At 44.2% G+C, this 13,951-nt stretch overlaps 1 protein-coding gene across 1 annotated transcript in view; it reads right to left on the bottom strand.

Moving 5' to 3' along the window:
• CAMKMT (calmodulin-lysine N-methyltransferase) overlaps positions 1-13,951 on the bottom strand; it is a 654,168-nt gene that overhangs the window by 157,044 nt on the left and 483,173 nt on the right. The window contains exons 5-6 of the mRNA XM_075339193.1: positions 13,647-13,701; positions 12,517-12,580 (exon numbers count right to left, since the gene is read on the bottom strand). Of these exons, the coding sequence (XP_075195308.1) occupies positions 12,517-12,580; positions 13,647-13,701 (119 nt within the window). The remainder of the gene's footprint in view (positions 1-12,516; positions 12,581-13,646; positions 13,702-13,951) is intronic.

Below are 13,951 nucleotides of genomic sequence, written 5' to 3'. Positions count from 1 at the left end.
TGACTTGTGGTGCAGGTGACAGAGTGCAGACAGTTGGTCCCATGCAGCAGGACATGCCTGTCAGTGTCTTGCTGCGTCCTGCAGTGCTGCTGGGAGGAGCAGATGATCACACTACCCGACACCGGCCGCTCTCCTGACATCGCAGCAGAGCAGGCGGGTGGACAGTGTGATCACATACTTACGTGCAGGGGGGGATTCAGCTGAAGAACCCCCCCCCCTGTACTGCACACTGGCGCCCCGTGCCTCACCATCTGCAGGACGCCGGCTCCACACTGACGTCCTCCGGATCCTCCCCTAGATACTGGGCTGTGATGTGCGGTAGTCACCGCCCACAGCCCTGTCACTCAATCTGAGTGGTGCCAGCCTCCTCTGACGTACCCGTCTTGTTTGAGAGCCCGGAAATGCCGGGACGTCAGAGGATGCCGGTGGCCACAGCTCCAGGGGGTCATGTGACCGGCACTGAGCGTGCAGGATAGCGCCGCTCAGTGCCAGAACTGGAAACAGAAGACAATGGAGAAAACGCCTAGAAAGGTAAGTAGAACTCCTACAGAAAATAAAAAAAATCGGTGAACCACCCCTTTAAGTTATGACTTTGGGGCGTCTATGGATCAGACTTGTTTTTTCAACAAATGCTCAATCCTTTCGAGATTTTGGTAATTTGAAGACAAGTCATGACCTTAAACTCTTTCTCATTTTCCGTAAACCATTCCCGAACAGTTTTTGTAGTGCATAATATTCCATTAAGGAATACCAGTGCCATGAAGGGATGTACTGGGCTGACAATGTTAGGTAAGTGCTAAGTTTAAAATCCATACGAATGTCAGAACCCAAGATTCCCAAAAAACATTGCCCCATCAAACTGTCTCCATAGGTTTGCTATCCTCCAATTGTGCATCCTGGTGCCACCTCTTTCACAGATAAGTGACACACACACCTGGCCATCCACTTAATGTAAAAGAAAACATAAGTCATTAGACCACCTTCTTCCATTACGAATATGCTTACATGCCTATTGTATGAACTTTTGATGGTGGACAAGCCTGCAGACGAGCTCTGTGATAGATCTGCATCTACATAATCCAATGTGGAGGAAGATGTGATGAACTGTCTGATCTGACACCTTTCACTCAGCAGTTTGTTCTACAGTAGATTTTCTGTGGCATCAGGCCCATTGGGCATTAATGAGCCTTGGACGCCTATAACCCAGTCATTGATTCATTGGTTACAGTTAGGTTCACATACTGCATTTTTACCTCCGTCTTTTTGCATTTTTGCTGCAGAAATTTCTTGAGAAAATGGTTGTAACCTTCCTGCAGACATTCCCCAGCAAAACCTATAGAAAAAAAAAATAGCTGTGCGCACACTGCGTTTTTTTCTCAAGAACATTCTTTCTGCAGAATTTCTTAAGAAAAAGAATGTACATTTCACTTCTTTTCTGCAGGTGCCTGTGTTTTTTGCCATAGATAATGGTAAAAAAACGCAGGGACGAACCTGCGGAAAAATGCATCAAAAACGCACAAAAACACAGTCAAAATGCATGCGGTTTTCGGTGCGTTATTGGTGCGTTTTTTGATCACACGTGCGCTAGTCTTTCAGACTCTGAAGAAATTTCTTGAGAAAAATCTTTTTTCTAGTGTGAGCAGAGCCTTAAAGGGAACCTGTCAGGTCCAATATGAACTCAGAATCACGAGCAGTTCTGGGTGGATATTGCTAATCCCTGCCTAACTGTCCCAGCCTATAGTAGCATAGATAAAGAGATCTTTCGAAAAAGTATTTCTGAAGATCCTTTATGACATGCTAATGAGCGCAGGGACTAGTCGCAAGGGCGTTAAGGCCCCGTCACACACAGAGATAAATCTTTGGCAGATCTGTGGTTGCAGTGAAATCATGGACATATTGTTCCATTTGTATACAGCCACAAACCTGGATCTGATTGCCCACAATTTCACTGCAACCACAGATCTGCCGCAGATTTATCTCTGTGTGTGACAGGGACTTTAGTTCCCTTAACTAGCCGCCCTCTTAGCATGTTAGCATGCCCACAGGGGCATGCTAACATGCTATTCAATGCCCAGAATCATCGGCAGTGACATGCGTACCTGTGTCCATTGTCACCGCCTCAGATTCCAGGTTTAGGCTCAGTGCGCATGATCAGAAGTCCTCGGCACATGACCGGAAATGTGGTGACTTTTGATCATGCGCACTGACCCTAAACCCAGCGTCTGAGGCGGTAACAACAGAAACAGGTGCACGTGTCACCGCTGGGGACGCTGGGCAATGGGCATTGAATAGCATGTGAGCACGCCCCTGTGGGAGTGCTACCATGCTAAGAGGATGGATTAGTCAGGGGAAAGCATGCTCCATAAAGTTCCCCACTGCTCCATAATATCTCCCACTAATCAATGATTTCCCCTGGAAATAAACACTAATCCTGAAACACATTTTATCTTTGGCTTCTCCTGGAGGGCTTACGTCCTCCCTGCTGCGTCCTCTGCGGCCCGGCAGCGGCAGCAGTATGATGAGGTAAGTAGTGTGCTGACTTCCTCATGCTGCGCCACATCGGGTTGGGGCTGACGGGCGCTCCTCTGCTCAGTGCTCAAATGTATTCGCATCTAAAAGACAAAAATACATTTGAATATTGGGAGGAATAGTGTCGACGTCATCAGGTTCCGTGGGCACCATCAAACCCCTTGGTGAGCCGTATGTTGTACATGCCAGATCTAGATGTAAAGCAGCAGCCAAGCAAATGCCAAAGCGGCACACTTTTGACAAATGTATGTAATAGAAGCATAGATGTATTACAGTTGATGACTGATGTAGGCTAAAAACGTGCAGTGAACCGAGGCTTACACAACCTAACCCCATTGGGTGATAAGCAATTTTTGATAGTTTGTTTTTTATTTTGTTTTTCTTTTTTAATAGAGAATGTCTGTATAATAATTATATACGGTATATAGTGCATCCTTCCTCAGGATTTAACCGGTATTGTATTTTGTAGATATGATCATTTAGAAGCCATAATTGCAGTGGAATAACAATTTCATCTTCCTTGGCAATTCACGTTAAATGAATCAAGAGAACAAATGCAAATAGACATCTTCCATTTCCTCTCTTAATCTCCAACAGCTTCACTGTAGAAATCAGTCTTCGTGCCAGTCGTACCATTCAGTGCAGCTGCAAATTACTCTTCCCACTGTACAGTTCAATTTCCCAGCCGTCTGTGTACACAGCAAAGCGGTGTCACATAAAAATCACTTGGTTATGCTATTCCTAATAGCATAAATTAACAGTATAGAGAACGGCTGGCTGGAAGTATAAATGTATATACACACACACTTACAGGTTAATCGGGTTTTTCCAAGCTATTAATATTCTTCTTAATATTCACATTATCCTTGGTTAGTTATCCGTGGTTGTGGTAGGAATCTATGCTCCATGAAAAACAAACATATATTTTAGGATGCCAATATCTTTCCTATAGGTATGAGTAGGTTTCCAATAATTAGTTAAAATGGTCATCCGGCTAAATGAATTTGGTGGGTGTCCAGGTGTCGAGACCCCCACCAAACCTGAGAAATGAAGTCTGAAATGCCACAACTGCCTTCATTCTCTAAGGGAATACTGGTAAAAGAAAAAAGGCTGTACCTATCTATCTCTGGAAAGATCATCAAAAATGAATGGATTGCTAGCACACATGCATAGCCACCAGTCCATTCCAACAGGGCATTTCAGAGCTTCATTCTCAAGAACAGTGGGGAATCCCTGTGCACACTGTGTACAGTTCTGGGCACCCCAACTCAAGAAAGACATCGATATATTGGAGCAAGTCCAGAGAGGAGCAACCAAGATGGTATAAATTCTGCAAACCATGTCCTACGAAGATCGGCTGAAAGAACTAGGAATGTTTAGTTTACAAAAGAGAAGACTGAGAGGAGACTTAATAGCGGTCTACAAATATCTAAAAGGAAGTCACAGTGCTGAGGGAACTACCCTATTCTCATTAGAACAAGGAAGTCCACAAGCAATGGGATGAAACTAAAAGGAATGAGACTCAGATTAGACATTAGGAAAAACTTTTTGGCAGGGAGGGCAGTTAGGGAGTGGAACAGGCGACCACGGGAGGTGGTGAGCTCTCCATCAATGGAAATCTTCAAGCGGAAACTGGATAAACATATAGGTGGGATGATTTAGGCACTCATGGGGGGGGTTGGACCCAATGGCCCTTGAGGTCTCTTCCAACTCTACAATTCTATGATACTATACCCCACCTGGATAGGGAATAACTTTCAATTATACATAAAAATACATTTTAAGAACTATTAAAAAAAATATATATATTATTATTATAACTTAGGTAATACATTTTAAGAATTATTAAAATATGAAGTGATACAACTGGTTTGCTTCTATTGTCAATGATGCCCCAAACTCCGAACCAGCTATCACCTTTGGTCCCATGTTCTGTAAGGGTATGTGCGCATAGTGCGTTTTTGCGCGTTTTTCGGGTGCGTTTTTGGCCTTAAAACTGCAGGACTTTGCTTCCCCAGCAAAGTCTATGAGTTTTCATTTTTGCTGTCCGCACACATCTGTTTTTTTTACCTGCGTTTTTGAGTTAAAAAAAAAAAATGGACATGTCAGTTCTTTCCTGCATTTTTCTGCGTTTTCCCCCCATGCAATGCATTGGAAAAATGCAGCAAAACGCAGAGATCAAAAACGCAGCCAAAAATGCACCAAATCGCGGCAAAAACGCATGCGTTTTTTGATGCGTTTTTTCGACGCAGGTGCGTTTTTGTGCGTTTTTAGCGGCCAAAAACGCACAAAAACGCAGCGTCAAAAAGACGCAGTGTGCAAACCTAGCCTAATTGTATTTACGGGCTCTGAGCTCAACTCAGGAGAATGTTATCTTGGTTGACTCATCTTCAGTGTCTTGTGTGAAGAAGACTATGTAACTGCTTAATTCAAAAGATGCATTCTACGCATTGGCTATGACAGACAAGGGGGCTGGCTTTGCTGTTGAAATAATCGACTCTGCTTCAGTGTAGGAGCATCACCTGGAAACCCATTTTTGGTTTCCCACTAGTGTCATACTTGCCTATATATAGTACGTAAAACTGTTCAGGGTTAGTTCTTAATCTTTTGGTTTAAAGCTTACTCACTGTTTTGTTCTCTTCCTCCATGGCAACCCAATGGGCACTCCTCGATTTCAACATAATTTTTAGTCTATTATGTCCATGATTACCCATATTAAGGTATCATGTATTAGCTTTAGCCATCTTGAGGCGGAATAAGCATGTGTAAAAGAATTGAATTGTTAATTCTTCATGTCAGCACTCCATGTATTATGATGGATAGCTAAAAAAATGTCAGCGTCCCAAAATAGGTGAAAAGGTACAAAATCAGCAATTAGTGGGAAGGTTTCGACCTTCCATCGGTCTGTATCAAGTATATGGAAGGTCGAAATGTTGCACTAACGCTGGATTAAAGAAGTATTTTGTTCCCTTTCACCTAATTAGGGAAGCTGTCATATTTTTCACCTACATATCTACTGCCAAGTTGACTCCTTGGTTCTTTTGGTTATGTTTGGGCTTTATTGCCCTTCTAGAATGTCCTGATTTGTGTGCTGCGAGCCATCTTGTATTATTGTGTGAGAGAACAGAATCCATTTTGTTCCTATAATGTCCATCTTGTCTTCTAACTAATGAAATCATAGGGTTCAGCTACCGCTGATGGGCGGGGAAGTTTCCCATTTCTGTTCATGCCCCTATTGTTCTTATTGGTGCATAGTCCAGAGGGACAAGGCCTTTGTCTGTGACCCTATATAAACTGGTCACATGTAGTAATAAAGGAGAATTCTTTGAGTACATCATACTAAGTGTGTGTGTGTGTGTGTGTGCTGTATTGATTTCACGAGCGCTCGTAAAACAAATATAATTAATTTGGAGTTCCAGAGGCATAAAAGGAGTGTATTTTGCTCACAATTGCATGTGTCAAGTTGTAGTCTAAACTGTCTGGTCACATCACTCTTTGATACTGAGTGGCAAAAACTACCTTTTCTAGAGGAACAGTATTGTAATCAAAGAAGAGGTAGAGGAATTGCCCCCAGCATGATGGAAAAGGCATAGTATAGGAAACAAACACCAAGCCCTTTTGTATTGGTTGGCACAACACGGTAAGATAATGGAGGGCCCATTCTGATTATGGCCATCAAGCTGGTTTCACATGAGCATATAAAAAAATTGGTCCTATTTTCATCCAGAAAAGTGGGATGCTTTTATTCACTTCTCATCCGTGGCTGTCCGTGTGGTGTCCTTACACAATCCGTTTTTTCATTTAGCAGCTATTAATCATTTAGAGGAGCATATACAGTTTCCCATCTTAGGGATGCTTTACACGCTGCGACATCGCTAAAGCGATGTTGTTGGGGTCACGGAGTTTGTAACGCAAATCCGGCCACGTTAGCGATGTTGTTGCGTGTGACACCTATGAGCGATTTTGAATCGTTGCAAAAACGTTCAAAATCGCTAAACGGTGTCATGGGGGTCCATTCCCAATTATCGTTGCAGCTGCAGGTAAGATGTTGTTCGTTGTTCCTGCAGCAGCACACATCGCTATGTGTGACACCACAGGAACGAGGAACCTCACCTTACCTGCGTCCGCCGGCAATGAGGAAGAAGTAGGTGGGCGGGATGTTACGTCCGGCTCATCTCCGCCCCTCCGCTTCTATTGGCCGGCCGCTTAGTGACATTGAAGTGACGCCGAACGCACCTCCCCCTTGAGGGAGGGATTGTTCGGCAGGCACAGCGACATCGCTGAACAGGTATCTGCGTGTGACGCTGCCGTAGCGATAATGTTCGCCACGGCAGCGATCACCACATATCGGCCGTACGACGGGGGCGGGTGCTATCGCGCTCGACATCATCAGCAAATGCTAGCAATGTCGCAGCGTGTAAAGCGGCCCTTACAGAACAGTAATGTATCTATATAAATTGGATGCCTTACTGACAGCATCCGATTTTTTTCTCGTAATGCACCGATTTGGCAGTTACATTGCAGTGTGCCGAATACAGCTCAGAAAATGAATGCAGATTAGCACTGCCTCATTGGATAACATTGGTCCGAGTGCGATCCCCTTTTTTTAATCGGATTGTACTTGTAAGGACAAACCCTTACAATCTTTCTCTACTAACCGAGCTACAGATGTAGCAAAGTTAAACTTGATAACACACCCTTTTGATATCTTGCCACAGAAGCATAGCTCGTGTAAAGGGTGCTTTACACGAGACGACTGATCGTGTGATGCATCGTCGGGGTCACGGTTTTCGTGACGCACATCCGGCATCGTACACAACGTCGTCTCGTGTAACACCTCCTAGCGACGCAGTATCGCTCACAAATCGTGAGTCGTGTACTCGTCGCTAGGTTTCATAAAATTGTTTAATTAAAATGGCGGCGGTTGTTCATCGTTTCCGTGGCATCACACGTTGCTCCGTGTGACACCACGGGAACGATGAACAGCAGCTTTACCTGCCTCCCGCGGAACCCGATGGCTTAATGGAAGGAAGGAAATGGGTGGGATGTTTACATCCCGCTCATCTCCACCCCTCCGCTTCTATTGGCCGGCTGCCGTGTGACGTCGCTGTGACGCCGAAAGTCCCTCCCCCTCCAGGAAGTGGACGTTCGTCGCCCACAGCGAGGTCGTCCGGAAGGTAAGTACGTGTGACGGGGGTTAAACGAGTTTGTGAGCCACGGGCAACTAATTGCCCGTGACGCAAAAACGACGGGGGCGGGTACGATCGATCGTGCTATCGCACAATTGGTCGTCTCATGTAAAGCAGGCTTTAGAGGTTTAAAGAATAACTGTACTTTTAAGTAAGTTTTCAGGATAAGCGGTTCTATGTGTGTACATGAATGCCAGCACTATTTCTGGTCACTAGATAACTATTAATTTGCAGTTGACTCTGAGCTGGTAGGGTAAAACTGGCTGCTCTGATCTCTGCCTTACACAGCAAAGCACACAGAGGGATTTCTGCACTCCATTCATTTTTTAGCAGATAGAGACAAGCAACAGCACCATGGAGAAAATTATTCAGCAGTAATCAGCTGTCTGGATGTGAATCATCTCAGGATTGAGTTAAAAAAAAAGCTCTGCACAATCTTCTGCACCTGTTTTCTCACTCCTCCTCCTCTCTCCATGGAATATAATGGGCTGTGTCACATGACATCACAGTGAGCAGTCTGTCTTGTCAAGAACATGATGAATTTAAGCTTCTTTTTTCAGAGTAGATAAGAAGTTCAAGAGGCAAGGGGGAAAGGTGGAAGTGGCTAATAAGTGGAGAAGGGAAAGTTTCTTAAATTTTCACATACTATCGATTTATGCAAAGTTTGCTGAAATTATAGTTCTGTTTTAGGATAACTATAAATTGCACAAGTAACTGATTGATATTAAGATAGTTGTTAAATTACACTTTTTTATTCCATAATATCCCTCTGCTGTGTTATCTGAATTAAGGTTACTCTTTGCTTCATCTGTTCTGCACACTTATGCAAGATTGGTAACATTCCAGTAATATGCACATGCAGGATTTGTCAGATTATGAGTTGTATCCGTTTTCCAGATACATTGTCACGATGACTATGGGATAGGGGGGAACCAGGGCTCCTAAGTGGTCCCCAAGCTAGGGAGCCTTATGCTATCCCTAACCTCAGGGATAGTCCTGATGGTAGAGAGGCCTGAGTTTCCTTCCTGGTCCTGCTCTTGATCGGGTCTGATATGATTCCCCCTGTCCCTAGGGATGGACATGACAGGAATATGATGAATAAAGACAGACCAGGGAAAACCAAAGCTCGGTCAGACAGCACACAAAGGTTAAGACAATAAAAGATTCAGAAGGAAAAACAAGAGCAGGAAGGAACAAAACAACAGGGGTAAACTCCACAACTGTACCAAACAATAGGCACAACTTTCACCAAAAAGTCTGCGACATAACACCTCACAGACCAATAAAGACAAACTATAGCTGGCATCGGTGAAAGAATTCAACTAGCATAAATAGGAGGTAAAAAGATGTGATAGGCCTCCCCACAACATGTGATCAAAGAAGCAGGCAGAGCAGCAGAGGTTAACTCTTGTTAGCCTGCCCATGAATTAGTACACAGCAGGTCAACGCCAAAATCTGCCTGTGTTAATCCCAGACACCAGAGAAACCATTGGTTGAAGTGTCAGAATTTGCAATCTGAAAAGAGTCCGAATCCGCCATGACAGTTGGCAAAGTTCATGCAAAACTCTGTGTGACACACAATATACTACAATCTGTACTACTAATCTAACACTTAAAGGTGTTGTCAAGCAAATACAAGACTTTAATGGGCTCAGACTGGTAAAAATATAAATTAATATGCATCCTCACTGAACTCATGTATAGTCTATTGGAGTCAGCAAGCTACTGTTGAAATATATTTCTTGAAGTTTGATAAGTTTTTTTTTTTTCAATCTGTACATTTATTTTTTTAGTTTTTTTATAGTGTATAATAGTGATAATCGCTTACCTAGTGCCCACTAGTCTTTATTTCCTGGACCCATCCTTGAACATTACAAATGGCAGAAAATGCCTGCTTGCTGATCACTGAAACATTTTGTTAAAATTATTTTTTTTTCCAATTTCATTCTTTTCATTTTCTTTCTTAAAGGGATTTTCCATTTGAATAAAAGTGAACCCCAAACACTTTTATACACGTAACTTAACAAACACAGCAGGTACTTACCCTCCTGGGGTCCACCTCCTGCTCTCCACTGCCATTCCGAGCTCACTGTTTTACCCAAAGCAAAAGTAAAGACCTGGCCCAGGACCCAGAGAGTGTGAGTGCCTGATATGTAGGTTACGCTATGAATAAAAAAAAAGTGGAAAGCCCTTTAAAAGGGAACCTGTCACCAGATTTTGCGACTATAAGCTGCGGCCACCACCATTGAGCCATTATATACAACATTCTAGAATACTGTATATAAGACCCCAGGCCGTGCTGTATAACGTAAAAAACACTTCTACCTCTACGATCCAGCACCTCCTCTCTCCAGTCTGCCGCCTCCTCTCTGTGGCGATCACTGTCCTCCTTCCACTGAGGCCCGTGTGTATGACGTGTCCTATGTCATACTTTTAGCCGGTATTGAGGTCCTGCGCAGGTGCACTTTGATCTGCCTTGCTGAGGGCAGATCAAAGTATTGTAGTCCACATGCACGGGCGGTGTGTAATCTTTCCTCATGCCTGCGCATTACAGTACTTTGATCTGCCCTCAGCAGATCAAAGTGCGCCTGCGCAGGGCCTCAATGCCGGCGTAGGCTGGATAGAAGGAGGATGGAGATCAAAGCAGAGAAGAGGCGTCAGACCGGAGAGAGGAGGCGCCGGACTGGAGAGCAGAGTCACCCATCGGACTGGACTGCTTCTCTAGGTAAGTATTATAAAAGTGTTTTTTACGTTATACAGAGCAGCCTGGGCTCTTATATACAGTATTCTAGAATGTTGTATATAATGGCTCAATGGTGGTGTTCTGTAATGCTGTATATAAGAGCTCAGTGGTGGTGGCCGCAGCTTATAGGGGCCAAATCTAGTGACCGGTTCCCTTTAAAATTTTTAACTTTTTGGCTAACAAAATTAGACAAGATTGATATCATGTTTAGGAACTATTATTGATTTATGGTCGTGGTTAGAAATGAGCGGACCTGTGGAAGTTCGGGTTCTCTGGGTTAGATAAACTTCTAATCTAGACCTGGACTTGACCTTAACTCCATTGGAAGTCACTGATTGCCAATTCGGGTGTCCATCCACATACAGCAAGCCATAAACAGAACACTTCCGCATGAGGTAGGGCGGGATTTTTTCATTTTCTTTTACTTTTTTTGTTTAAACACACTAGATCCAATAACTCTAACTTTATCCCCAGAAAAAGCCATTCAAATACTGCAAGTGGCTCGCACTGGGCTGAGCACCGAGTGTACCCGAGCACAGCGAAGCTGACTCGAGTGGTTTGCATACGTAAAGCACTCGAATCCTAAACCCAAACTCTGTTTTTTGGTAAAGTCTGTGATCGGTAACAACACCGAACTTTGGGTTTGCTCATGACTTATTGGGTCCGATGCACTCAGCATATGTATCGCTTCAGCACAAGACAAGGCAGGTATGCACTGACATATATTTTTTACCTTTTGCACAGAAGAACCTTGTAGACAAAACTATTCTATGCAGAGGTATACATTATAAACACATACCGCAGTGTTTTTTTTAATAAACTTTTTTCATTGGTATTGTATTAGAGACATATTCTGCTGCATGTGTGACACCCCCGCGGTAACCAGATGTCACAAAAACAAGGTAACCACAAAGTAATAGTTCGGGTCCAACATGACTGTGCCAGTCACTACACACACTAGCACACCAGGACATTTACACTCGCTGTACCCGGCTGGGAGACTCACTTAGCCAGATGACAGGGCTGGGCACTGTTAGATAACAGGCAGCCAACTGGGAAGAAGAGACCAGACCTGGGGGGGGAGAGAGAGTGACCTGGGGAGTGTAGGTAGTCAGTGGGACAGTCAGAAGAGTTTAGGAGGAGGAAGTAGTAGGTTAGAGAGGAGTTGTAAGAAAGGTGTCAAGACAGACCACACACTCTTGAGACACAAGGAAAGTAGCAAAGAATCCGAAAAGACCTCAGTAGAAAGATCAGCCGCTCAGAGGAGAAAAGTAGCTGGAGAGTGAGAGAGCAAGCTCCAAGGACAGAGGGATCCTGTGGGATTGACATCCAGGGCTCACAGTACTTTGCACGCACGCGTTGCAGATCCCAGAACAGACCAGGACTTCAAGCCATCTGTTAACTCTGCCAGGCGGGTTAGTTTCCAGGACTCATCTGTCACCCCTAACTTCCGAGGCAAAGAGGGGACCGGGACATATTCCCTTAAATAGTCCAAGCTGCCTGCAACACCAGGAGGACCTCCAAGTGCTCCACGCCAGGGTGCACAAGAGGTAGAGTAGCACCAGGTTGGCTGGCACAGCTATTAGGACACGGGCGAATCTGGGATCCAGCACATCCCCAGGGTGCGAATCCAGTTAGTAAAGACAATAAAACTGCACTCTCTGTCGGGACTGCTTCATTGCGCTGCGCCTCCACATTAACCCTTCACCTACCCCTGGGAAAAGCCCTGCTCGCGGAAGGCTCCACCATCCACGCTGCCCCCATCCATCATCCCCAGTGGGAACCCGTAGTCGAACTTTATTTTTATTTTCATTTAAAACTGTTCGACGGTGCCCCCGGCGGGTCCGGGACCCCTCGAGCCACGGACCGCCCGGATCCGAGCAGCTCGGCTGCCTCGGGTCACGACCCATGCAACGTTAAACAATATAAAGAAGTCAAAAATACAATAAAACCCAATCAATATGTGTTTTTGCTTTCCCTTTAGAATGCATTATTGCCTTTAATCGTTAAGTTGGAGTGACACATGCCATAATTCCCTCGTCTTAATAAGGATACTTGTAATGGCCTTTTCATTACCATCTGTTAGAAGAACTTCTTTCGCTTCAGCTGAAACGGCAACCTATAAGGGTAGAGAATAGAGGAAACGAGTGAGGAAATGCAGAGGCAGCACGGAAGTAGACCCGGGAGTGACAAGCATTCAGTATCATGCTTCTTCCACTATTTCTCCGTAACAATCTTCAATCTTTTTCATTTTATGTCTGCATTATTTTAATCATTCAATCAAATCAGTCAATACTTTTATCTTTCCATTTGCGGGAGTCTCTATCTTGCTATCATTCTGTTCAGTAATTGCATTGTGACAACGGATGATGGTATTCCGAGAGGCTTTCATTTGCGGGTTCTGTTTATCTAGTAGAACCATCATACCAGGCCTGTCATTCTGCCTTTCAGCCTCTTTCTGTCTGGCTGCCTGGTGCCCTTCATATAACTTTGCATTGCAAGCTGATGGCTTTGTAAGGGTAATTTTTTTGTGAGCTTGACATCCTCGCACATTGGGCTGTAACCTCAACACATTGTATAAATGCGACAGGTTTGTCAAATGCCAATCAGTGTAACAATATGCCTTTATTTGCCGAGACATAGAAACTTGTCTAATGCACAGGGCTGCAACATAATATCTCCTGAATACATGACTCGCGAACCGAAGAATGGTCACCGGCTCTCCTGAATGGCCAATCTAATTCAAAAGAATCTAATTACCGAGAGCTCTGGATCATGTTTGTTGGTGTAATAATGCAGGCAAAACATTAGCAGCTATATCATAGTGCTCCAACTGTGATTCGCAAGGCTATTCCTGTATTTTAGCAAATGGGACTATAATCTAAGGTGGGGGGGAGAAGAAAGCTTCAACTATGGCAAGACGTAACATATTGTGGATTGGAATGTCACAACAAGAGATATCGACTACTCTCAAGGAGAACGTTTCTGCTCTCCGAGGCAACCATAAAATCAATACGAGACGAAAAGCAAGGCAGCCGGGAAGATCTCTCAAGACTGCAGCTTGACCGCAGCTGAGGCTGTTGACAGTTCTCTGACCCAGCGGTTGGTGGCAGTGGAACTGTTTCCCCTTTTGTTCCACTCTGTGAATGGAATTGGAATTGAGAAAAAAAAAGAAAAAAACCTACCATGAGACCAGCCAAGCATGTCATGCCACCCCCTAGCTCACACACAGCAAGGTCCCTGAAAAACAGAAAAGAAACTATACAAATAAGAAGAAAATGGGTCGACATATATATGTTACAAGAACAAATTGCCATCTGCGAAGGTGGAGGCTCGAAGAAAAAAAAAAAAGTTGTCAGGAAGTTGTAGGGACACTACCGGGCGACCTCATGGCGTTTTGCGTTTTAAAAATAATTATGATAAAGAAAAGTCACAAAGCAGGCAGAGCCGCGGGGGATCCCTCATTAGTGTTTTCTGCAACGTTACCACC

Source organism: Anomaloglossus baeobatrachus, chromosome 3, assembly GCF_048569485.1.
Source record: "Anomaloglossus baeobatrachus isolate aAnoBae1 chromosome 3, aAnoBae1.hap1, whole genome shotgun sequence".
Taxonomy (NCBI): domain Eukaryota; kingdom Metazoa; phylum Chordata; class Amphibia; order Anura; family Aromobatidae; genus Anomaloglossus; species Anomaloglossus baeobatrachus.
This window is presented reverse-complemented; position numbering and strand designations above follow the sequence as displayed.